At 37.0% G+C, this 27,549-nt stretch overlaps 1 protein-coding gene across 1 annotated transcript in view; it reads right to left on the minus strand.

Moving 5' to 3' along the window:
* The window catches only part of DCAF6 (DDB1 and CUL4 associated factor 6), a gene marked incomplete at its 5' end in the record, with an annotated part of 82,302 nt that extends 55,648 nt beyond the window's left edge, over window positions 1–26,654 (minus strand). Inside the window, 7 exons of the mRNA XM_009700879.1 lie at window positions 1,895–2,030; window positions 3,088–3,201; window positions 8,224–8,409; window positions 13,597–13,689; window positions 18,477–18,538; window positions 23,517–23,624; window positions 26,519–26,654. Of these exons, the coding sequence (XP_009699181.1) occupies window positions 1,895–2,030; window positions 3,088–3,201; window positions 8,224–8,409; window positions 13,597–13,689; window positions 18,477–18,538; window positions 23,517–23,624; window positions 26,519–26,654 (835 nt within the window). The remainder of the gene's footprint in view (window positions 1–1,894; window positions 2,031–3,087; window positions 3,202–8,223; window positions 8,410–13,596; window positions 13,690–18,476; window positions 18,539–23,516; window positions 23,625–26,518) is intronic.
* Between the last annotated feature and the right edge of the window lie 895 nt (window positions 26,655–27,549).

The following is a 27,549-nucleotide window of genomic DNA, read 5'->3' on the forward strand; positions in this document are numbered from 1 at the left end:
GGGAAGAGAGAAAGAAATGACACATTTAACTATTGCAAAATTTCAAAGCTTCAATATACTCCTTATTTAATATCCAACAAGAGATGACCAGAGAAAAGCCAAGTATCCTGTAGCTTCTGCATTAAATTGCAGCTGAATAGTGACATTTCAGACCTTACTAGTATTTTATATTTCTGTTTACAAACACTATGCATATTTAAAAAACCAAAAGATGAAAACACACACATACACACACAAATGTATTTGTATATCACATACGTCTCACATGACAGCGTGTGGATGCTGTCAAATGCAGTACAAATGAAATTTTGGAACCTAAGAACATTTACACAATAATAATGCAAATCTGTATCTGCACACAAATTAGAAAGGAATTAATTACAGGAAACTTTGAAAATTTAGGACATACATCTCCTCTTTTCTACCCAAAATGTTTTAAAAAAATACTAGTTTTATTTCTTTGAGACATAATACTACCATCACTTTGAAACTGCAGAACTATACAATACATTGCACTTATCATGCTTCTCTGACAACTTACCTCCACACACTAAAACAATCTTGAATTACAAATTTGTGAGCAGATAAAAGTTATCTATAAGAAGATCTAATACTGAGAAAAACAGACTGTTCCAAAAAGTCTTAATTTAAAATCCCACATGGCATACCTGTTCTGGCTTAGTATGTGCAACAGTCTGTCCTTGACCACAGACAAGTTCAGAGTTTATCATCTCACACTACATAAGGACCGGAACAGAAAGTTTTAAGTGAAAAATCAGTCATTTGCTCACTAGTCATAGAATACCTCACCCCTTAAAAAAAAGAAAAAACAAACAAACAAACCCAAACAAACAACTCCAGCCCCCCCCAAACAAACAACAGAACACTATACCAATATACCCAGAAAAATCAGTCTTCAAGATTTTGTCTTTTCTTTCCTTTACTCTGTAGGCCTGCATACCTGAATTCATCTTACGCCTGTACTGTTCCAACACAAGAGCAGGTACCTAGTACCTTTTAATCAACCCCCCCGAATATGTTCCTCAGGCAGTTCTCACAGAATTTTGCTGACCACTGTGATGAAAGGGAGAGATCTTATAAGAACGTTAGCCCGATGAGAGGGGTATTTTTATGTTTATTGAGTGATCTTTACTGTTTCCTTTCTCCTCCATCACAATCATCAACAGGAAAATGCTGCAAGAAATGACAGATATTTGTGACACTGATTACTTGCATGAATGTGTATGCACAGCTAAGTATATTAATTCATATGTGTGCAAACATACACTGGTTATACATTATAAGAAAGAGATACGTTAGAACTATATAAGGCACTTTTGCTTGTCACCTGAAATGTTTTTATACAATCTCAGGTAAGCATCTGAAGCATGCTAGCTTTCACCTGAAGGACTTGCAGCTCTTCAGTGAAATTACGTTCGGTATAGCAACAACTACCGCAAAGGTAAGCATACTGCATGACATTATAGAGTTCATAAAATCCCTTCCCATAAGAAGCAACACATTCCAGTATGGCAGAGGACAAGAAGGTAAGAACTTAATTAAAATTCAGGTGGACCACCGCAGGCTGGCATCACTAGCTTTTTTGGATTCTTGGCGTCACATGTTTCAAGACAAAAGAAGAGATATTACAAAATGCCTTTTTTTGCTTTCAGTATACAACGTATTCTAAGATGGATGAAGAGATTAAGTTTACTTACTTGAAGATTTCTGTATTCGCAAATATTAGAGTGAAATGACTCTATTACTACAAAGCATAGTTCTCAGAGAAGAAAGCTACGCTTCAGTCATTCACCATCTATTTTGAAAAAAAGAACCTGAAATTGGAACTGCAAATGGTTAGAAAAGCTTACTGTACGTAAGGTATGGTTCCTACCTGTTGCTCTTGTACCAAGCATTCGCCGATCATATATTCTTACTGAGCTATCAGAACAACCCACAGCAAGATAATACGGGATTGGGGGACAGATAGCAACAGAAGTGGCAGCACGCCGACAGTTTATTAAAATATCCTGGAACAAACAAAAATAGCGCATTCAAATAACAGCTCTGAACATTTGAAGTATAATCCTATTTTTTACTTCAGGACACAGGTCCATTAGCCAAGGAGGTTTTGAGAAAACTAGGTCTGGCCCTGTGAAGACAGATTGTAAATATGTCAAACAGAAAAGTCACTGCAGAAAAGGAAAACTATCAGAGAAAGAAAGAGAGCAAGAGAGCAACTAAAAAAGCAAACAAACAAAACAAACCACAGGAACAAATATTTAAGAAGAACTTAATAACAAACGTGCATAACAACTGCAGATTTATAAACTAGCTTGCACCTTGGATTTTCCTACAGAAACACAGATAACTGTTGAGTCAGAAGAGCACCAAATACACAGAAACAGTCTAAATTAGTTTAATGGATTAGAATAGATTTCATCTACGGGCAGATAACTGGATAGAGGAAAAGAAAAAGAACCCCCTAGAACCGGTAAATATGCACAAAGTAGAATAAAAGTAACTGAGGGTAGTAATACATACTTTGGTGTCAGTTTTTCTCCAATTCAATATTAAAACAGTTTCTGAAATCCAAACACAGTGGACACCACCAATACCTTACCTTCTAGGGAGTAATACCAGTGACTAATTTCATCTAGTATAATTCATTACCAAATCTTTTCTTATGGAGGGACAAAGGATGCTCAAGAACACAAGGCTGTAGATGATTTTCAAGGCTCATTTTTTGCCTCCCACTTTGCATTCTATACTAACTAATGTAAACCAGATCAAGAGATTCAGTTTCAACATAGAATCTTTTCTAGCATATTTGAGCCTCACACCAAAGTTCATAAACTAAGAAGTGCGAAAGGAGATATTAAAATAAAATTAATTTAAAAAAAAAAAAAGAAAGAAAGAAAGAAAGACTCCCCAAACTTTTTTTGTTTCTTGGGAAACATGTTGTCATCTCCACCAACGACCCTGAAATCTATTATTTCTAAAAGCCTTACCAGAATTCATATCCTATGTTTGTATGATGTACAGCTCTACATTTAGGTCATCTTTATTAAAAGATTTCACTCTTACATCTTTACAATCTTCCTTCGTGCAACTTGTTTTGATTCGAGTATCAAACCACCTTACAGTGCCATCTTCACCACAAGAGAGGAAAGTATAGGGATCATTTGGTACTGTCATAATCTGCTCGAAAAAAAGAAAGAAAGAAAGTATTAATGCTTCCAGAAACACCATTAATTTGAAAATAAAAGCATCAACATTTTGAGCAGCAGTAAAGACTGAAGCAACTATGACTCAAGTCAAGCTTTCTACTGAAATAAAGAAGAAAACTGAAACACTGCTGATGTTTCTTCATTTTTAAGAAAATCTTTGAACTACTGAAGTTAAAACAAACTGTGGAATGTCACATAAGATTAAATATTTATAGGTCAAAGCTTACAGTTATTTCTCTTATCTTTTCACAAGCAACATCCACTTACTGCCATCAGTTTTCAGATAAGTAATCAATTTGCTGCAGTAATTCAACAGAAGCTAATTTTATTTTCTATTACGTAATAGGAGACAGTAACAAACAAAACCCTCAGAAGTCTGGATGACATGAAAATACTAGATGGCTTTTATTCCCATTGGGCCATTCCTTTACATTCAAAATAGTCCCCTGAAGCAACCATGAATTAAAAGCTGTTACTAACCTACCTCCTCACGACATTTTTTTTCTTTTACTTTTTAAGAGAGCACTGTATTGCACCATTTTCCTGACCTCAGCCCTACTCAAACTAGGGAAGACTCAGATGGAGTCGTACGGCTTCGCTCAAGAAGGCCTCCTTAAGACAAAATAAAAAGGCAAGCAACCATCATGTTAAAGCTGAATTCCACAAGTCAATGAACATGTATGAAATGTCATGTTTTTCCACGCTATCCCTTAAATACAAAACAGAGACTGTTGTAGACACTAGCAGTATTTTTCTTTTCCTACACCACTGCTACTATCAGTAACTTCACAGAAATTTACAAAGCTACAAAAAAATTCGATAATAGTGTAATACGCTAATTCAACACAGAGCAAACGAGTGATTCTTTAACACTTTCTATGTGATGATTTATCCTCCCCCACCCCCCAATTCTTAATAAAAGTAACCTATGGGTATCTGTAAATCTCTCTACCTCAAGCGGGATTAAAAAGGTAATCTCTGCAGGATTCAGCGTTTCTTCTTGTAATGCTCAGTATGTTAACTGAGACAATGCGTGCTGTGCCAAATCTTACTGCTGACAAACAAGATGTTTAACAGACAGAACAAAGCCAAGGTTTTAAGAACAATGGAACAATAAACTTCTGAGCTATGACCATTATTCTTCAATACGGTAGCGTAATACATTGAAAAGCGTGTTTTTCACTACACATTCATTCAAATTAATCTTATTAGTGTAGTTATAAAAGCCAGCGATTGTTCTTTGATCCTTCCAACATTTTTGCTGTATTTTGATGTCGAGCTTGCATTGAAAACATTTACGTTGTTCCAAGAACGTTGCTGAACATGGTATAACACAGCAAGCTCTTATTTCTAGTAGTTGTCTTATATTTTTGTTCACACTGATACTATTTCACATGACACATGTAATAGTGCAGTACATACCTCCACTTGCACATGCCAATTTTTATGCGTGGTATTTAAAACATACTAAGTAACTTTATAAGCACTAAAATAGAGAAACTGAGAAGTGCAGACTCCAATGATTAAGAGTAATTGTTACTGTATTTAAGTTCAACAAGTACACACTATAGATATGAAATCCTTTTTTACTAACTAAAAAAATCCTTTTGTATTTAGCTTTAAAAAGATACAGCTTTACGATCATTTTAGTGTACTGAAAATATGAAGGTAAGAGTTGTCCATAAAAGTACATTCTCTTTCTGAAATGCAATTAACACGAGGGGCAATAAAGAAAAGCATTTGGCTGAGTAAAAATAAACTTGTAATGGCCTTGCATAAACAATAAATTCTCTAGAAACATGTTTCCAGAACCTCTTTCTCCCTCTCTACTTACTGTATTCTCCCCCAGAATTAAAAACAATTGCCCAATTATCTCACAGTTCATAACAATCTACACAAATTTCCACATTCCTCTGATTCAATGCATGTTTTTGTAAAGTCTTGAACTGTCACAAACTCCAAGTTTAAAGTGCAGTATAAATTCAAACCACATTCAAATTTAGAATTAGTACCTCACGGGCAGATGATGTTAGCTTTTGTTATTTAGAGAATCCAATGAGTCAAAGTTCTATATTTAATACAATGATGTGGTTACATACAGCTGGGCAGTAACGTCACGGTATTTTGAAATGATTCTCCCACTCCAGAAACCTCTCGGTGACAAAGTTGCATTATGTCAGAAGCTGAAGCTGTATTTCAGCCATTTGCTTAAAACCCCCTGCTATTTGCTCTATTATCCTTCCATATGCCAAGGCTCAGAAAAAGGTCTCCTACGCCACACAATAACACATGCATTTAGGGTTCAAATATCAGGTTTAAGACACAAGGAACAGAATTTATAGTCTTTATAAAAAATACCTCCCAAAATGTTTTCTAAACCTGTCTTTTCGAAGACTTTTTGAAGAGAGCTTCGATTTAGATATGTTAAACCTCAGCGCAAAACAGGCTAAGAAAAACAACTTTAAAGTGAGACGCAGTTGTTAAAATAGTCAGCGTCATATAGGAGTTTTGAGATCCTTCCATTAACTGTGTTTTAAAACAGTATAAAAACCCAAAACAGTACCACACCACTGCCATTCAAAACAACAATAATGCCCTTGTTAATGTTCTTTGCTGAATAAAAATGATCTGCAAGATCACCATTTGGACTGTGCAATACAGCAGTCAAGCATCCATATTCTCTTTAACCAACCTTTTCGAAGAAACTTACTATATTCCTTACAACTAGTTGCTGTTCAGTTATAGTCACTCTATATGGAGAACAATAGAACTTGCATCTTGACTTGCTAGACTGTTAGGTTCTCCATATCTCTTTTAAAATATTTTTCAAACTCTTATTATCTGTTTTGACAAGCTGAACTTGTTGTACCTATCAAATTTATATTTATCATCTGGTTGAGTAGCTCGCAATATGCATACCATCATTACTGATGACAAACAACACCTCGCAGAGACAACTGGCATCTCATCTTACAGGTTCGAGGTGTTCTGTTCTTCATACTCCGGGTTCAAAATGTTCTGGTTTAGCCTCCGTTACTACTCCTGACCCACAAGCACAACTGGCACCAGCTTTCATTGAATTTTCCCAGTTTGATGACTGGTTTGCAGCACCACCTGGTGTTGGTCACTTCATGCAACCAACCAAACTGTTGGTCAACCCAAGCTGAGGCAGATCAAAACTTAAAGACTATCACAGCGACTACTCACGATGGCTTTTATGCCGCCATCAACTCTTTCATTTGCAGTACTCCCAGCAGCCTAGCCCATGACGCCAAACGGCACCCACCCAAACCTGCTGCTCTCATGATACTTCTACCATTACCTTCACGTCTCCTCAGCGCCGTATCCATAACCGTTCTCCTATTCTCAAGCTCAAATATGTTTTATATAGTAGTTACAGCTAGCTACCCATGAAACAGAGCTACCAGTTGAGCCAGTAACTGCCTGCTCCTCCAGCCTGGAGCCAGCCAGCAAGGGGAGGCTCTTATTTCTTATTTCACATTGCAATGACCTGACAGACCTCCTCCTCAATGAGGGTATCTCAGCTTTAAGAAGTAGCATCTCGGTCTCCAGATGTTCTAACAAAAAAGCAGGTTTTATTTCAGATACAGAGAGCATTCAATCAACTTGCAGAATCCACAGCCTAGCATACAGACTACTATATATAGTAAACCTCAGTGAGAACTGAGGCAGTTTAAGCTTCTGACTGGGGGCTGTAAGGACTGATGCTATTCAGAGGAAAGAGTAGTTTCTCAATCAAAACAAATCTCAAAAAATGAAAGATGATGATGCGAGCCTGAGATCCGGAATCACGTTTTGCAAAACTGAAAAGTACAGTCCTGATTAAAACCTGGGCAAAACCAAACCAACCAAACCTACAAATCCTAGAAACAGAGTGTTTGCTCGACTGACCTACAAAGTTACCCTGCAGACAAGAAGTGTTTTTGACAAAACCTTTAACGGAACATGTGTAATTACAACCTTAAGGATACTTTTACTACATGATCAAAAATTAATTCTGGCAGTGCTTCAGCTATTTTCTTTTCTCACACAACCTTTTCACATGCCCCTTTTTTTTCAATGGAGATTTTAAAATAGTTTGTTCACTTAACATACAAAGAAAGAGATTTAAAAGCTTGCTGTGAAATCTGAGCTGAATAGCTAAAAAAACCAATGGAACTGGGATTTGTTTCCCTCCTCTGTGTGTACTGTGGTAGTGTTAAAAAAAACCCAAATAAACAAATAATCAAAAAACTTGGACCATTTATAACCTAAGAAGGAAATCGTAGTATTTTTTCTATTTTAGACACAGTAAGTTTTACAAGCAGCAAGTTTTCCTGTCATTAAAATAAACAGATCAATAAATCTGATTATCTTCCTAACTTAAGTAACACTTCTTCACTTGCCTATTTATATAAACAAAACTTCCAAGGGAGGATTGAAAACACTGGCTCTAAATTTACACATAGAGAGTTAACTAGAATATGAAACAGAGAAATTACCTAAAACTGTAAATACATTTTTCAGAGTAAGTTATTCACACGTGCTGGAAGAAGCATTTCTTAGAAGGATTTAAATTGTGAAAAAGGCACTGAACTGCTGAAAAGGTGTGGGGGGGAAGGGGGAATAAAAATAAAAATGCAAAACATTGCCACTCCCCCCACCCTCCAACCTACTTCAGAAAGAAATTCAACAGGACAATTTAAATCAGTTTTGCTCTGCAGAGGATTCTTTCAGTGAAGGTGTATCCAGCTATTACATTTGCGAAGAAAGTGGTCTTTGGAAAGTTCTCCATTTAATTTAGACAACGCATTTCTCTTTTAAAGTCTATGCTAAGGAAAAAAACCAAACCAAACTCAAAAAAGCTAGAAGGAAGGTTCTTTAATTCTCACCTAAATAAAGCTTTCAGCGGTCTGGTTAAAATCTTGGGCAACAATACAAGAAAATATGTAATCTACCTATCTTAAAATTAGCATATACTTTTGTGAGATACCTCATAGGTAGTTCCATAGTGGCACGTATACTGGCATTGTCTGTTGGTCTCCGCATCTTGTTCAACATTAGTGTAAAAAATGACTCCATCTCCGGAACAAGATACAATCTGTTTGTCGTTGGTGCACGGTAAGAATTTTGCACTAAAAATATTGGCCCTGTGTCCTGAGCGAATGGTTGTTAAAACCTAAGGAAGAAAGGAAAACGAAGGTTTTCTCAGGTTAATATTTTCAAAGCAAATAAAGAATGGGAAAATAACAGAGACTGTGGTACTATAAAACATCAGTTACGTACAGGCTGCCAGTAACCTACAGTTTAGTACAACAGAACAGAGAAGCTGTCTTTACACCGAATTTCTTCTAAGAACAAAGTGGTTCCACAAGTGACATTCACTTAAGCACTTGCACAAAGTAGTTTGCAAAATGAAGGGACTGGAATGCATCTGCCGTATTTTATTTTTTTTAAATACTAGTTACACATCACATCAGGTTTCTCAAAGTAAAACATTAGGCCAGGGTGATAACGCAGCCAGCATGTCAGCCAGGAGAGATTTAGAAGATCCGGAATATCGTGGGTCAAGAAGAGTAAGGCATTGTAATCCAAGCCAACTTTATCGACTTTCAAAATTGATGCTACTTTTAAAACAAACTCACTTTAAAAAGGAGAACTGATGTTTATACCAAAAGGTGTTTTGAAACCAATCAAAAAAACCCATTTAAGAACACGATTACAGGGCAATAAACTAAGACTTAGTCTCCATGAAGGTCGTTCATCTACGGCACAGCAGAGAAGCATATAATTTACTTCGTCACAGTTGGTTTTAAACACTTTGTGACGACTCTGTATTTCCTAACATACTTCTTATTAGTCCATCAAAGCTGAAAAAACCCTCTATATGCTTTCCTGTGCACTAGTGGCCGTTCTATTCTTACCTCATTTCTCCCATCGGCAGCATTTAAACCAAACCGCATTTTCACCACTACTAATAGGGAAAAGGTACTTACCAAGTTGTTTACAGTACAAAAATTACTTCCAAATTTCTACTCAATTAACTTAATCAAAGAAAACATTATGGAAATGAAGCTGCTCTGTCAGTGACAGTTTACACCTAATATTTCACAAGTGCTATTTCACACCTTTTAAACGATTCACACACAAAAAATAGATGAAGTGTAGCTGCATATTCTGAAAGATACACAAGGCTTAGTATTTAAAAAACCCAAAAATACCAAAAAAAAAAAATCAAAATCAGGAGATATAATCCATTCATTTTATTTCAATAAATCTGCCTCTTCATTCAGATTTCTGCATTTTACCGAAAACATTCAAACCCAAGACATTCAAAAGAAATGAGGAACTTAGCATCAAAGGAGCAACTCTGAACAAGTCCATAAGGTCCTCTAGTCCAGCTGACAGTTAAAGATGTCATGTGTGACTCCAACCTCTGATTTTACATTATTGCTACTGTGAAAGAAATATTTTTGTCCTGACAAGAAATCCTTTTTGATCTCCCTAATAAAAATTAGATTCCCCTTGCCAGTTCTCCACCATTTCTTCCCTGTTACTGAATATAAGCGGGCGGACTTTTTTCTCCTTGCTCTGCTGTACCAGACTCTTCTCTCACCAAATTACACGTGCTTCTTTCTTTTCCCCCTTTTTCTCACAAACCCCAACCTAACGCCCTTGCTTTTCATGCAGTCAATAGCTAACTTATTCTAATCTTCTGCTTCAGTTTTCCCCATCTGCAGATCTCAGTTTAGACGTGGAGATCTACACTTGATGATTGCCCTCAAACTCGGAAAAACTGAGTTTTTTCTTTCCTTCCTTTCTTCTCTCCTCGGCTGTAAACTGAAATAGCATTCCGAAACATATATAGAGCTACACGTTTTCAGTAACGGAAAGAGTTTTCTCACAGGCAGACTAACCTCGTCTTGTCTGCCCCTCAATTTCCTGACACTGTTGCACAGTGTTGCAATAAAAAGTATTAAAGTATTATTACACACAGAAGATTTTCCATGCCCTTCTTGACTTGCACCATCCATCCTTTCCTCCTCTGGTTATTACACTGCCTTAGAGAGGGGAGAAAGAGCCATAAAAAGTTGCTGTTGCTTAGGTAGCAAAAAAGATGAGGAAAATCTAACACACACAACCAACCCCCAAAAGCCTATCATTAGCTACACAGAGTAAAACAATACCACTTTACTCCATTGGAATATTTTACTACCAACAGGTAAGAAGCTACAAATACTTAATGAGTGAGGAAAAGGAGGAAGGCGGAACAGAGAATTTGAGATGTTCTTCAAAGTACTTGGCTAGCTGTAGTAATTCAGACATCCTCGTAACTTTTGCCATTGCTTAAGTAATACGTTACACAGAAAATCAATCGAAGGGGCAATAAAAATTCAAGAATTCAAATTGCATCTCTTAAAAGCACAGATTAAATCTTTGGGACGCGATTACTAATTCATGTAGCAATCCTAGAAGTTGCATACAAGCTCCGCTCCTAACAGTAAGTGCTTTCCTCCAAGAACGTAGAATTTCTGGCAGCTACTCCATTGTCTTCTTTAAACCTGAAATGTTTAAGTTCCGTACCCAAATGGAAACTCTTTATGACAAAAAGTCACCATAATGAACAAGCCAGCATTTTTAAAGTCACATTAAAAATTAAAACCAGTTCAAAAAAGTGGTTTTGTTTCCACTCTGGCTTACTTTTTGAAAACAAGCCTGCTGAAACAAATGCAAGTTTAATATCAGTGGGTTACTAAGGTTTTCAGGACGTAGTTAATTTAGGGTTCCTATTCAAGATACTCAGCACAGAATCATTTACAACCCAGCCTTTTCAATTTTACTTCCTTTGAAGAGGTCAACCTCCCTTTAGAGGTAAAGGAAAGCAAACCTAAGGGAAAATCCTAAAGCGAAAAGTAGCAATCCTGATTGTAGAAAAGCTGTGAATCTTCACCCCCACTGAGCACCCTCCAGAGCCTCCCCAGCACTTTCTTATGTGACCTGAACCCTTTCTTTCCCAGAAGGCAAATCAAGCTGAAGATTCAAAAATTCCCAGTGTAACTACTCATAAGAATCCTGTCTTCACACTGGTATTAGCTAAGAGAAGTCTCATATTCCTTTTAAAGGCTTTGAAAACCATGTGCTCAACCTGATGTAAACACGTGAATTCCCACCTTTTTGTACCATATTTGTAGCGGGTAGAGCTTTAGCTCCAGTCAAACTCTCCCCTCTCCCCACCCCCGGTAATGTGATGCCTAAAACAAATAAAATGAGGAAGAAGACAATTTTCTTTAGCCATTCCAAAGTATAACAAAGTGCTCATCCTTTTGATTCAGACTTGCAGTTATTAGAAATTACAGTAACACATTCCTCCTCAGACACCGAAACGCTACAAACATGTAACCTATTCAAACTTGAGAAACATATTTAGAAAAATTTCTGAGACACATTACATAGTAATTAACATAGTAACATTACATAGTCACAGTTAACATTTGCGTGTGGCCATACAAAACACAAACTGGAGTGACTTATATAAAACTCACGTAAATAAGAGTTAAACAAGATTAAATGCATCCTTATTAAATTAGATATTTTACTAACACAGAAGACTATATTGATGGCTGAGGTCTATTTCTGCTACTTTAGCTAGCTCATAACAGAAAATACGGTGATAATTGCCAAGATGACAGAATTACAGTAGAGTTCTGGTACCGATACCCATTTGCTCCCTTTTCCTGTATTGATTCTGTCACTCAAGCCAGAGAAAATAAGCTAACACAATTCTAACAGTCATTAAAAATCACACCTGTAGTACATTTCAGGAACAACACTGATTATTAAGTCTTCTTGCTAAAACCCGCTCTTTTATAATTGCATTTGCATATATTGGGGGAAAATTTTTTTTTTTAAAAAATACCTATCTGCTCTGCTGTTATGTAAAATAATAACTCAACCGACTGTTAAATATGAGAAAACAAAACATCACCTATATTTCTTATTTGGCTTCAGTATAGCAGTAGTATACAACGGGGGAAAAAACCCAAAATCATCCCACGAAAGCATAAATTGCTGCATCTATTAAAATATTACAGTATTTTAATAGAATAATTGTATAATAAGATAATGATATAGCAACTATCCCATAGTGACATATTAAAATAAACTCTGCACAATAAATAATATTGAACACCTTTTACTTGCATGAAAAATTTTTACTTTGCAAGTCTCTCCAACACCACTCACTTTGAAATATATCCTTCATCCACTTCATAGCTGTCTTAGATACTTCTTCTTCTTCAGCTGAACCTCCCAGTCCAAGAGAAACCTTGGTCTAATGACACTGGTCCGAACTTTGTCAGACTGAGACCAGTAGTTGCAAGGAAGAGATGAAGTTTGGCAGCTCTGGCTCATTTGGGGATGTGAGGAAAAGGGCCTTACCTATAAGCACAGGCAACACTCCAGCTCGCTATTATTTTCCCACCACAGCTCTTCAGTAAGGCAAAATATTGCTGCGGGCATAACCTTCTATTCAAACTCTCTTCCAACCACGCATTTTGGTTCTGCCACCACATTTAATTTTTCAGCACCTCTCCAGGGTTTAGTTCTCAACCTCTGAGAAAGCGTGGGAGAGAGGACTTCACTTGAACATTGCTACACAGGTTCCCCAGCACTGAAGGTCATCGTTCAGAGCATCTGCTCAATCACACTCCCAGCAGCTCCTTAAAGAGCAAAGTGTGGAACACTGCTACTACGTGATAGCAATTACTACTAGCTGACATTACTGGAAGCCGTCTGACTGCATTGTAACCCATGTGAGTGCAGAAGCGGAAAAGCCGAGATCTTTACAGCACTTTCCCCTTCACAAACTTGCTTCTCCTATTTCAGTACAAATTCTTCTCCATCCACATGCATGCACACACAAGGCAATGTAATTTCCGATGGTAATAAAGTATTTTAATGGAGATTGATGCTTCAACAACATTACACAGAAAGACAACTCAGTATATTACATACAGCAAAAGCTAATACAATATTTTAAAACTAAAATGAAACAGAAAACAATTTATCTGACTATAAGATTTCGTAAGAATTACTGAATCCTATTGCTAATCCTGACACTAATCTGTTGTGAGACCATGTTTCTTTTGTGCCAGACCACCTACCGTAAAATGGGATAATACCTACGTCGCAAGGGATTAGAATACTAAGGTTTTAAAGCACTGTGAACGTTTATTCCCATTTATAAACACTAACGTGCCTGACATTATCTTTGTCAGATAACAATTAATATTTGACAAATAATGTCTTGAAAAAGAATAACTCAAATCTTATTCGAAAATTACTGAGTATCCAGAAACAAACCTACCTTTCTGCTGTAGGGATTACTAATTACCAGATTGGTGTCATCCGAACCAGATAAAATATATTCTCCTGTATCGTTCCAGCAAATTGTATTCACCTGCATGAATTAACAAAAATTAGCTTATACTTACATTAATTCAGTTTTCAGGATATTAAAACATCAATACTCATCCAACACTACAGAAACAGGAGTTCACAAATTCAATTGAAATTATGTCATTTCTAAGCAGCTAGCACGAAAAAAAATTACGTTTTTAAAACAAATTGATAAGGGAATCACTTGCTTCACCTATGGTATCTCAATTACTCCCTCTGCTCCTGAAGAGTCCACCAGGTAAATCAAGCCTTCCCACAAAAGCCTCAGTAGCCACAATTTTACACATTCAGGTGCTTTAATGTACCAAATCTACTCCACAGAATTTGAACCGGAGGGCAACACAATGCTCTCCTTATTGTATCTTCACCATATCCAAATTCTGATCATCCATTGCTTTGTATACTTTTCAGTGACCACACCTTCTCAGGGATCACGTGAAAAGCATCGCAGAATCCACCCCAGATCCCTTTTGAGAAGTGTGAGTATGCTGGAAAGAATCCTACCGTAAGGTACAGAATCGTATCTGGAGAACTTTACAATATATTTCCTTATCAATTCTCCTTTTCACAAGATTGTGTTTAATAATGTGTCAAGGAAATAAAGCTGTAAAAGGACTTAAAATCCAGGAAGGTCAGAAAGTATCCTTCGAGTAACGTGTCTTCAAGCAGCAGCTCATGTACAAGCACCAAAGACTGCATGCACGACCATCATTATTTCAAGTAGCCTCTAAAATAGCTTTAGGTGTCAAACTGCAGCCATCAACATCTTCTGTTGGCTATATTCTGTTGGCAGAGCAACTGCCTTAGTGTGATGTATCAGAGTGGACTGTATCATTAGTAAAAAAACCCACTTCATCCTAAATCCTTTTCTTACGCTTTTTTTAAAAAATTTTATTCAAATGTCTCATTATGAGCCCAAAAGACTTTTTTTTTTTTTAAAAAAAATAAATATACCCATTTTAGTTACTGTTTTAACCACAAGCTTAGCTGGGGTCCTTAATTAGGCAAAGTTGCAAAATCAGAATTAACTCTTTCAGATGGACCATATGGGCAACAACTTGACATATTTATTGAGGAGCTTTAAATGAACTTTTGCCGCTAAAAAAAAAAAACCAAAACAAAAAACAAAGCAAAAAACCAAGTTTGTGTTACAACAGACATGCCTATGGCAGAGTTAGCTCAATGCTCAGCAGCAATCAAATAATATTAGGAATCATTAGGAAACGCACAGAAAAGCAAACGTCATTCTGTCGGTGTATACATTCGTGCATGGCAAATCTGCATCTTCCACACCACGCAGTTTTGGTTCACAACCCACTCCTGTATTCTCCATTTCTATTACTGCCCATTTGAAAAGTGAAATTTTGAAAAATACTTACTGGGGTGATCATACATATCTAATACTTTTTATTGCAAGAAGCAATTCATTTGTACTACTCTGGGGAGAGGATACGACAGAAGCTTACAAAATCATGAACGACATAGGAAAAGAAAGAAATCATTTTCCGTGGATCTTGACAGTACAGGAAATGGAAGGCCTTTGATGAAACCATCACATGACACACATAGCATTTGAATAAAACTGGAATTCATTGTCATGGAATGTCCTAAACACCAGAAGTGGAAGAATATATATATATTCATTCAAAAATCAAAAATGATCAGAAACAAAGATGCAACGTTCAGCTCCATCTGTCCATTAAAACGTGATGTGTTCTCTAGAAGAGCCTTCAAGTACTGTCTGCCTGCCTTGTCTCAACTTCATGCAAAAATCAGTACTGGCCCCTCTCATGGCCGAGTTATCGGGCTCAACTGAGCGTTGGTATGACCTTGCATGGTTACTCTTAGGATTTTATAACCCTGGCTGTCAATCAGCAAGAACCATGCATTCAACTAGCCCCCAGATCCATCTAGCATTGAAGTAACCTATCCTGACAATGACTGTACTTCAAAAAATGTTGTCAAACATAGTACAGTACTACAGCTCGGGCAAACACAAACCCCAAGAACATTCATTTTCATCTGCATTTCCTTTCAGGCAGAAAAATACTATCAGTGCCCTACAGAAACCAAAACGCTAATGCAAGGATACGAGAATAGAAACAAGAACAAAACACTGAAAAAACAAGGAAGCTGCCAAAAAAATTAAAAAAAACCATGATGTGAGAAAGAAGAGCTAGGACAAAAATTAAACAAATTGCGGGGGAAGGAGTGGGTGGGTGTGTGTCCAAAAACAAAATATGAAGGACAGGAAAGCACAGAAAGCACCAAAGACGCAAAGGGGAGACGATTATCTAAATCGCAGCATCACGAGCTTACACAAGACATCAATCATTCTCCTTCTAAATTCCGCTTTCATTGCACTGATTGCCTCAGGGTTGAGCAATTTCAGTGCACCCTACCCAGGCCAAAGTTGGTTTAGAAAAAGTCCTGAAGTGAGATGACATAACCAAACGTGTGCTAGAGGTCTATAACTAAGCAGGCTTTTTATTCTGTACCAGATCACCTTCTCAACCTTACTGTCAAAAAAAAAAAAAGTCAAAAAATAACAGTGTCTTTTAGTGGAATAAGCTTGACGTTTTTTTTCCCCCCCTGGAGAACACTGACTTTCCATTAAGTGATCAGTCAATACACTACATTTCTCAGTGTTCACTACAACCTATTGACCAACAGTGAATAATCCCAATAAACATGCATATGGATCACTAAAACCAGATGCTCGGTAACAGCAAATTAAAAAAAGTTCTCATGTCTCAGTCCATGGTAGCAAACCCACTATTAAAATACACTGTAAAATCAGGACTAGCTAGAAAATTGGTTTGTATTTCAAAATCATGTAGACAAGCTACGTATCTACTACCTTCACAGCCACTCCATATCCAACTAAAAGGATAATCTAACAGTTACTACCCTAAGGGTTTGAAATTCTTGGAAAAAGGTGTTGGAGCCAAAAGAAAAGTTATATTGAACACAAATGACGGACAATTACTAACAAGATGAGAAACGTCAAAAGGTGTGTAATTAGCTTTTTTCTATTCCACATTATCAACTGTATCTAATTTTATTTGCCGCTCAATTAGCCTTGAAAGGGAGCAGCAGGCACTTTGGATTCATCAGTCAAATAGTCAAAAATAAATTTACTATCTCTGTGTTTTCCTCAAAGACAATCCAGTAGGCAGTACAGCCAATCCTTAAAAAACTGAAAAAGGAAACTCCTCGCTTCTATGCAGTGTAACAGGAGAATTAACTCTTTTGTGAACAGGAGAGATTAACAGAATACTAGAAGAAAGGAAATAAAAATGACTGCAGGCATTCAGAAAATCAGAAACATCTCCCAAGCAAGGAAGGGGCTGAAAAGGCATTACTTTTCATCTACGGAGGAAAAGGTAAAAACTGCACGTTCTAACATCTGCAAACAAACTTCCTATACTAATTTAAGCATAGCTTGGAGGACTACATCTAAAAATGACTTGCTCACAAGTGCCATCCTGAAGGAGACGTATGCTACATGGATGCTTGGTTGTTACTGAACTGCACGTCTACACACGGAAACGAGAAATTATTCCTTCAGGTAACCCTCTTCCCTTTATTTTAAAGTGTTGTATTTACTCATGTCAAAGGCTCTATCTGTCTATCGATTCTGCAGTTCCACCTTCCTCAGCTTTCACAGGACCAGAACTGGAAGAAAATAAGCAACATTTTTTACTCCAATCCAATAGGGTTTAGAGTTGCTTGCTTCTCTCCTTTCCTCACGCTTCATCGTTGCTGGTCCAAATTGATTCTCTTTCAACATTTCTCCTTTGGATTTAGCCACTTCATACAGAAAACATCTCACCTAACTCTATACTTTTCCTCATCATCTTATGCTTCCTTTAGAGTTAACACAGACAATGCCAACTTCTGCCATACATAGGACCTCACGGAACTGGACAATGTGAATCTTGTTGAAAGAGGCAAATCACGCCCTGGAAGGGCATAAGGTTACAAGCAGGCATCAATGACTTGGTAGACTAATTCTATTACTTCACGTACTATTGATAGAAACTGTGTCTTCAAACAAAGTGGAAAATTGCACTATTTCAAAGACAATGGTACCTAAAGTCTGAGATGAAAATACTCATGTCTCAAACAAAAAGGTGCTTTAACAATCATGAATTTCTGCTCTATTTGTCAAAGGTAATACAGTAATCTCTCTGCCCTGTACCTAGTTTAAGTAAAATCTTCTATTTAAAAGAATATGACTTACAATATTTGGAACATTTTCAAAAATTAAGTATTTAAATAAGCGATATTTCAAGTTATGTTACTTCCTTTCAGGCGAGGCTTATTTTTGTTCTTATTGTCTCTTTACATAAGCATGTGGCATTTGATCCTTTGCTTTTCAGATTTAAGAGAATAAATCACTCAAAACACTAATACAGCTTTAAGTCAACAAAATATATCAACATAGCACAAAACTACTAAAGATTCCGTTCAAAGGTTTAAGATGAGCTCTAACTGAAAAGATAAGCATGTGTTTTCCTGGCGCAAGAGATTAATTCATTCAGCAGTGGGACGCAGTTATTAAGGTACAGGAATGAGATTTTGTTTTGCTTCAAAGGTAGAGTGTCAGATATTTAAGAAGAAACAAATACCTAGGGAATTCAGATGTGGATCTCAACAAGCAGAATTTTCCAGCTCAGCTTTAATACATGGTATTTGCATTTTTAAGTTAAGGAACTATTACCGTGGCAACAAAATCACAATTTAACATCTTTTAACAAAGAAAAAAAGCAACAAGTGACTTACACATCCATCATGCACATTCAAGGTTGCTTCAAGTTTTAATCTTTGGATAAATTCTCTTCTCCCTGTGAAGAAAAATACTAATTACATACTCTTTTAAAACAACAACACTGAAGAAGTAACTAAGACCCTGTTAATGGGCACTAACAGGTAAAAACCTAAATGATAAAGAACCAGCATATAAATGTAAATCTTGAAACAATTAATGTGGTCCTCATTTTACAAATGCCAAGACAAGCATCACATTCGCTAGCTCTTCCACCACCTTTAGTAAGAGTGCAGAAATAGCAAAATGAACATTTCACAGGCTGATGCTCCCTCTAAAAGTAATGGCTATAAAGCAGAAAATAACCCCATGGTTATTCAGTTAACTTAGCTGAAAGACAGCAAGTATAACATAGTTCAAGAAGTACAACCTTTTGAATAGGAATATAAAGAAGAATGTATTTAGGTCTCAAGTAGAAAGTAAAACATGGTCTCGTAATTTCAGCAAAGAACTAGAAGTTGATCTTCCAAGCATTATCTGCAACTCTGCATCTCTTCTTAAACTAGAGAAAACCCAACTTCAATTTCGTTATTCACGTTGCATTTTGAAAAAGTACCATTCCATTTGATATATCCTTAAGGGATAAAACACAAAGGAAACTTTTGGAAAGACGACGTGAAAGGAAGAGACGAAGGAGAAAGAAGAAATCTATAAATGCATATTGAGTAAGGCAAGGGCCCAGGAACTCCATGTCCTTATTCTCTATATACAAGCTGAATTACCACTGCACTTAAAAACACTACTGTACCGTACACATGAAGAGGGAAAAATAAAAAATATTGAAAACAGTGTGGCCTCTTCCTGAACTAGATGTTTAAACAAACAGCTCCAACTTTCACTAAATTTAGAGTACTCTCGTTTTATGAAAATAGGTTATAATGAACCTAATAATCCCCAGAAAGCATATTCAGAAAAAGACAAATACTGATAAAATGAATTTTTTACTTAAATCCTAAAAGCACTTAAGGACTATTATCTTTTTTGTCCTCTGTTTGTACAAGTCTCGGATCAAAACTCTAGGTAAGAGCATTAGACTGTAGGCCTATGTTAGGCTGCACTGTTTTCAAATACGAAACCTATTGAATTAACTCAAAATTAACCTTCCTGCCTTCCTTCGAGGAAAGTACAGAGTCAGGGAAAGAAGTGCTTGCTTTTAAAGCACACCTAAGCTAGCTTTAAAAAGATAAAAACCATATGCTCTTATACCCCATTTTATAGACATTGAAATTGTGACATCTCAGAAGTGCTACAGTTTCCGTTCACTGGGAATAGCCATCATTAGAGAGATTAAATTAACAAACTTAACCTCACGCACCACTAGCAAGAATGTATGTATTCTTGAATTGGGAATACATCTACCTAGTTCACTATTATTTCTTTACCACTGTTCCATATCCATTTTTTTCCCCTAGAGGAAGAGACTTTGAACGTAGGTCTTTAATGGTTGGTTTATTGTACTTTTCAGTTAAACCCTACTATTTTTTCAAATCTTGTATTTTCAATTTCCAGATTAATTTGATTTCTACAATACTTGCTTGTAAGTAAATGTGAATCCTGAGGTGGGAAATATCACCTCTCATATGCTTATATATCACTTTGCGTAACAGAAACCTAACAATTTGCTTCCAGGGCATTATCGTAATGAAAATACAGGACAGTACTATGTGACCCTCAATAGGATAACTTCACTAAGAAAGGTACACTCCGCAGGCCAACGCAAAAATCTAGTGTTTGCTAGTCCCATCGCATTTTCACTTGCGGAACAGAAACGTTTGATAGCAGTGGATGATTCTCGGGCATTGCGCTATACCATGTAACGCATCTGGAAGTGAGGTGATGTCCGCAGGCGCTTGCTGAGAATCCCCTGTACAGAAACACTGAAAGAGATTACTTTAACTCATTTTTAAAGACAAGCAGAGCAACAGATTTTCCTCCTTCCCATATGGTCTGGTTTTAATCCAAATCACTTAAATCAGCAAGCAAGAAAGAGTAAATGTGTTCTAACCACATCTTCAATTGCAATTTTTATTTCCTTAAAGAAGTCTGTTGACAAGATTAGATATGAACTGACTTGTTGCTGCTAGATTAGGATTTTTTGGTCTTAATAAGAACACAGTAGCTATACAAAGTTTCAGTAAATGTTTAACTTGAGATACAGACATATGGTGTCCCATATACTTATACTCCCCCATTTAAAACACTAAAAAAAAAAAAGTTAGTATTGCACATGCTAGCATATGTGATTTGTTATATATGTGATTAGCTATTTACCATGTGATCACTATTTATCTAAATATTGATTTGAGGAAGGAATTAAATACAAGCAAAACTACAACACTTGCACAGTTTCCTTATTCCCTAAAATAAAAAAGGGGTAAGGGAGAAAACAGTTAAAATGTTTTGCCTCCAAAAACTTTGCTAAACACAGTAAGACAACTGCAAGGATTGTTTCTAGTTTATCTTTTCATTCAAACCCAGAATCACCAGATTCTGAATGTTTGGGGTTTTTTCTAAAATAAAACCCAGAACTACTCAAATAAACTGATCTGAAGAAAATACTGTCTCTGCATTTGCTGTTGTTAAAAGCTGAGTAAAGTCAGCGAATCTGTGCCTTGTACTTCAGCAACGACTTCCACAAGTTCTTTAGTTTGATAAAAAAGTTCAGCAATAAGGACTAGAGCTTTCTGATATTTAAGTCACTTGAATATTTTTGTCGCTGTCCTATTTTTATCACATTAAAAAAAAATAAAATCACAATACTGTTTATCTGGTTTATTAGTAGGCTACTTTGTTTTCTTTTTTTTTTTTTTCTTTTTTTTTTCCTCCTCAGGTGCATCACAACTTATCGCTAGACTTTCTGACAGTCCAATTCTCCACATCGAGGACTCTGCTCTCCCAGGTGACAAGAATCTTCCCAATCCTTCATTCTCATCCATTTAATCCAATCTAATCTATACCTGTTCCCTCCACCTTCCAACCGAGGCGGCCCTCCTGGCACCCCCTTCAACAAAACTCCATCAAATACCTTTTTTTTTTTTTAAAATAAAATCAGCATCAAGACCTCCATCAAGTTTTGTTTCCCCCCTCCCCAATACTGTGTACCGGCTCTGTAAGAGCTTGAAACTGTTTCTTTTTCCCCTTAACTATGTGTCACCAGAAATGGAATAATTTAATTCTGTGAGGATGCTTCAACATATCATTTCTTATATTCAAACAAGGCCTGTTTAAGACAGGGATCAAGCGATCAAGCTGTCATCACCAAGACCATCTCACTGGACAGTCAAACATACATGAGATTTGCTTTGAAACTGCAAAGGTGAAACTCTCAACAAGAATAAAATAAAACAAAACGAGAAAAGCACTGTTTAATTTCAAATGGCGATGATGACTTCGCTGTGAAGCGTTTATGTAGCCAAAATTTGGAAAGCTCCCAAGCTAATGCTCCAGCCACCCGTTCTCACTAGATGTCACGCACTAACTGAAGCTTCAAGGTACAATGCCACTCTCAGTACAACGATCAATAAGATTTTCAGTTTTTATCCATCCAGCCATTTCCACCGAACATCATGCACTACTGAAGCCTCAAGGTACAGTGCAGCCTTCAGTACACCGATCAATATTTTTTTTTAAGTTCATATTACGCTGGAGAACCATTTCCAAGGCCACATTTTATGTATGGAAGAAGCACCACCTTGAGTCATTCATAACATGAATTTAAACATGGAAAAGCTTCTCTTCTGAGAAACTACAGCTGCTTCCTTGTAACTTACTTCTTCAAAACGTTCCACAGTGCACAACGTCAAACCAAACGATGCCTTGCCGCTCCTCTCTGGAGAATTACCTAGCTTTGGTGTTCGGGCACGTATACGCAGCTCTAATCTCATTTCAGGGAGCAATATCAAAATACCACAACATCCCGTGGATTCCCCGCTCACAGTGGTTATGACACCATTGAGGTCACAACCCTCGGTTTAGGAATTGCTGGTCAGGCGCTTTCTACCTGGCTATTTTGGCAGAGGTACACATACCTTTCTTCTGTAAGCGACTTAGTCAATGCTACTTCAGACCTGATGACAGCAGTGACGTTTAATGCTTCAAGTACGTAAAACTTTCATGTATTTAAAACTGTACTCCAGAATTTCCCGTTGAAAAAGTACAGATCATTTCATGGTGAAGGTTTAGCTTTAAAATATGTTCACGCTCTACAGAAACACAACTGAACTTTGATTCAAAGCAGCACCACCACGCTACGAGACATTAAAAGACAAGCCTTATTCAGAAAACCAGTAATAGATCCGGTTTGTCAAATGAACACTCATTTATGTCAAGCTGGCTCTTTCCAAGGCCAAGTCCCTCAGCGCTAGCTTGCTGTGACATTTGGAATGCCCTAGTTTAAAACTGAAACGGAGCCAGCATCTGTTCCCAATGCAGAGCACATGTTATCTTGCACTCTAAGCGCATTTAAAAACTACTCTTGATTTGCCAGGGTAGAGTTTACGTATTTCTGAAGCCACTCCATGAAAAGATAGCAAGTCCAGTTCATTTGTATGTAGGTTATTTTGCTGATTGACTATGTCAAACTCTGCCTAGTGATCCAGTATCCAACTTTAGAGCCGTGTCTCAACGTGCTGTGTTTCCAGCAACCAGAATCCTCCATACACCGTACAGTAAACAGGACCGTACACAATATGTGCCGAATTAACTTTCATCGAGGTATGTTAAAATTCTTGAAGATGAATTAAAATCTTGAAAAACATTTGTTAGCTACGTAGACTGACAGTGGCCCCATTTTATAGATGCTGAAACCGTGACACAGGAAACCAAAGCAATTTATCAAAGGAGAGAGTGAAACAGCAGTACTGCCAGAAACCAAATCCAGTGGCGTGACCTCCAGTCCTTTGATCAAGGCCCTGCGTTATATTTCCTTATTGTTTTGTACTACTGTATAAATGCCCAAAAATGGTAACTCTCGGTTCTGTCAGCATTTAAAAGATTACCTTTCAAGTTACTACGAAGGACGACTTCATCACGGTTTCGTTCAAAACAGACAACCCAAATTCTTCTCTGCTCTTCATGACCTATCATCAAGCCTGAAGGCCTGAACACTATACAGAAAATACAAAATATTTTCATTTCTATGAAGAGACTTACTTGCCATTTTAACACATAGGAGCTTTGCGACTAAAGACCCAGCATCAAACAACTTGGCGTTAATCAAGCTTGCACTCAAATCCTAAGATACACTTCAGAATAAGCATCGTGTATTAAGAAACACAAAACTTTCACATATTAACACTAAGACAGAAACTACAGAAGAGAAGATCTGAATGAGATACAGAAGATAAGATAAGCCCTGAATTACAATCCAGCAAGCCTATCGTATCTCCTGGTGAGTACTCCAATACAAAATTTGATCTCAAAAGAAACACAAAAAGAGATCTGCTGAAGTGGAAAAAAAAAAAGTTCAGTGACGCTATATATTTTAGGGTAATTAATAAGCATTTTGGAAAAGACTTCTGTTCAGGTTTGCTTCTACCAAAGGTACAAGAGTAAGTTACCATAGGTAACAGCACAGACAAGATTTGTTTGCATTAGTAGCAACATCTGTAACTAACTTTCAAACATATTTCAGCTACTAAAAGTATCCGCTCCTGAACATAAGCTTCCGTTGGGCTCCATCACCGGTAAGGCTACAAGCATTTGAGCTTTAAACCAACGTCTTTAATTTCTGTTTGATATTTACCATGTTTTATGCTTGAAAGATACTTAATAAAATCCAATTGTATTAATATCGTTTTTTAAGGTGTTCTCAGTGGCAAAAATGTGGCATAAAGTACAACTACCTGCCTTAGAGAAGGCATTTTATCTGTGTATTCCAAGTATTGGCTTTTAGGCGAGCGTGCTAGCCTGACTAGCACTAAACGGATTTCATTCACCAGTACACCATATTCTGACAACCTGCCCTCCCCACTTGCGCTGCCCATAGTGAAGTCTTCTGTATTGTTCTTGCCACAGACTGCAGCTGAGCAGAAGATAAAACGAGCCTGGGTTTTGTGACAGGAATAAAAATGCCAGTTTTCAACAATTTGAATATTCATTCAATCCTTTAAAGTAATCCAATGATCATACACAAACTACTCACTGAGATAAAAGGCACTTGGAATTTTTATATCGTGTCATGAATATTTCTAATTTCCACAGAGCAGAAGAGAAAAAATCATGTCATAAACCAAAGGGAAGTTGTAGCTATGTAAAAGACAACTGAAGACAAAACGATAACACGTACCACCTTATTCTTCTCAACACAAAACTACCTGAATTAGCTTACATGTGATTAACTGGATGTACAACTAACCAAATGCAAAAGCATATTCTGTTTTGTCCACCGCCACTAAAGTATGGCTCCCAAGTAAACAGCTTGAAATTCTACAAATATCAACACAAAACTGAGCATTTGTCAGATCAAGAAAAATACACTTGAGCCCTGCTTTTGTTTTCTTCTCATCAAAGGAATCAAAGGAGGTTTCCATTAACTGAACGCAAAAAGAAAAATTACGCAGAGCGTTGCAAGCTGGAGTAAACAGCATTACTGTAGGTTTCAACATGTCTTTGGAAATGCTTTTCTCTGACTTTGAAAAGTTTTAATCTGAAATAGTATGTGGAACAGTAATGTACGTTGAATATTTTCTTGTAAAAATGATATTAACATAGTGACCCAGACAATCCTTACGACACTTTGGGAAATACACGCTGTATCAGGGACTCTCCTTTATTTTCTCAAGTACTACTTATCTGCGTAACAGCCCAGGTTAATTAGGAGCTCTGCTTTTCAACCAGAACAGATGATGTCTAAGAAGTTGAAACAGGGGTACGACTCCAGTCAGTGCAAAAGTAAGACTGCTAGCAGCAGAACCATGATCTATCATCTCCAAGCACTCAGACAAAATGAATATTGGAGCATGGCAAAATCATGAGCAGAAGAAAAAGTTACTGGAATCTGCTTTTAAGAGAAGCCCATTCCTAGCAGGCACGTCCTCTTGCAGCTGAGGACGCGTGTGCCCAACATTGCTGCCAGTCCTGTCGTTACCTTTAAGCGTCTGTCAGAGGCTATCGCTTCTGCAAATCAGAATATCCCCTGCAAATTTGCAAAATATTCTGCAAATATCCCCTAGCCCAGTTCGGACAAGGGTTCTAGGGTAAATAAAAGCCTAAGGTATTTAAGCTAAGTCAATACACATTTTTAAACAGATTAAGAAGTGATTATATAGAAGCTTATCAGTATATCTAGAAACATGTCTTCTACCAAAAAAGCAGAGCCTGCCTTTCCCACAAGGATGTCTCAGAGAATTTGGACAGGGTGGAACTGAGTTAAAGCACTTACTATTCTTGCACACCGACCTAATTAAACATACTATTTAATCCTGGGAAGTATAGGAATTATACACTGTCGGGCTTGGGGGAAGAGGTGAAATAAATATATACACACCATAACATATATAGGTACATAACCCTGTGAGATTACAAGTGTAAACGCTTGGAAATTGCCCAGGATTAGAGTTTGAAGACAGATGATGTCGAAAGTTGAGCTAAAGTAGAAATCTGAGTCTTGGTAATAGATGACTATTAAGTAACACTGTGACGTAAACTGAATTATCATTGGGCATTTAAAAACAAATGAAAAAAAGCTTACTTTTTAAAGTTATGTTGCTTGCTGCATTAAACTGTATGCACTCATCCTAGATGACCAAAACCACCTGCCGTTTAACTCAAGGGACCCCTTTTTTACTGAAAAGAGTTTTCAGGACATAACAGGGTTTCTAAAATAAAACCAAATCAAAAAAACCCCACATTTTTCCTCATTTCCTAGGAAAGCTAAATAATGGGAACACACTACAACAATAACAACAACAAAGCCATGTAACCTAAATAGAGAGGCGGGTTTGGTTTTGTATAATAATTTTCTAAAAAAAGTTCAGCAGTTCAATAACAGTTGCGCAACCATCACTAATGGTCCAGCACGCATTCGGTTCACAGGGAAGGGAAGGATGGATCCTCATCTTCCTCATGATATCTGCTAAGTAGAGAGCCGCAGCAATAACGATGTGTTCAATTTTCCGGAGGAAAGCCTCCAAATCCTTGAAGAACAAAATGAGGAAAATAAGGGGATATTAAAATTCACTGATGTGACTCAGATTCCATCTCATGATATTCACGTTCAATATTTAATGATTCAACACATATTAAAGCATTTGGGATGTATCTGAATCAGCAATTCACTAAGCCCCAAAGACATGAAAACGCTGAGACTTGCACTTAATCAGTGAAAAAATCCAGCTTTGTTTGAAAGCTGGCATACTTTATACCTGAACTGATCTTTTTCCTCGCTGCTGGGACAGGACTAGTCTCAAGTGTCAACAAGTTCTTGATACGTGATCAGTTATACCCCACTGGACTATTTTGGGGGACGTTCAAGGATAGAAGATCAGGAATCACAAGCAAAGTCACAAGAGCTCGCAATATTGCAGTGCAACAAACTTAAAAGTGACTGAACACAGATGGGCTTAATGGTCTACCCTAATGCAGTTAATGGAAGCAATCCAACTGGAAGAAGACTATAGAAAAAAAAAAATATTAAAAAAAATAAATTAAAGAAAGAGTTCTAAAGTGATCTCCCACATCACTGCCTCATCCTGAAATACAAATCCAGTACACGCAGTACTCGACTTGTTTTTGCAGCGAGAGACAGCTTTCATGTCTCCAAAGCTCGCTGTTACAAGATCAAGGTGCAACTTAACCACCAAGCTGTCTGAAACGCTCAGGATCAAGACACAGGCACGCACTTACAAAGCAAAGCCTTTCTTTGTAGAAAGATTGTCTTTAAAAGCATACAATGTAAATTCAACAAAACATCGCAATCAAAAATGAAGAGATATTTAACACGCACACAAATCTTTACAGTTTCCAGCTGTTTGCACGAGAAGACCGAGACTCCAAAGGAGATAACGCACAAATACATTTGCATCCTAATAC

This window comes from Cariama cristata, unplaced genomic scaffold, assembly GCF_000690535.1.
Source record: "Cariama cristata isolate BGI_N322 unplaced genomic scaffold, ASM69053v1 scaffold6220, whole genome shotgun sequence".
NCBI lineage: Eukaryota > Metazoa > Chordata > Aves > Cariamiformes > Cariamidae > Cariama > Cariama cristata.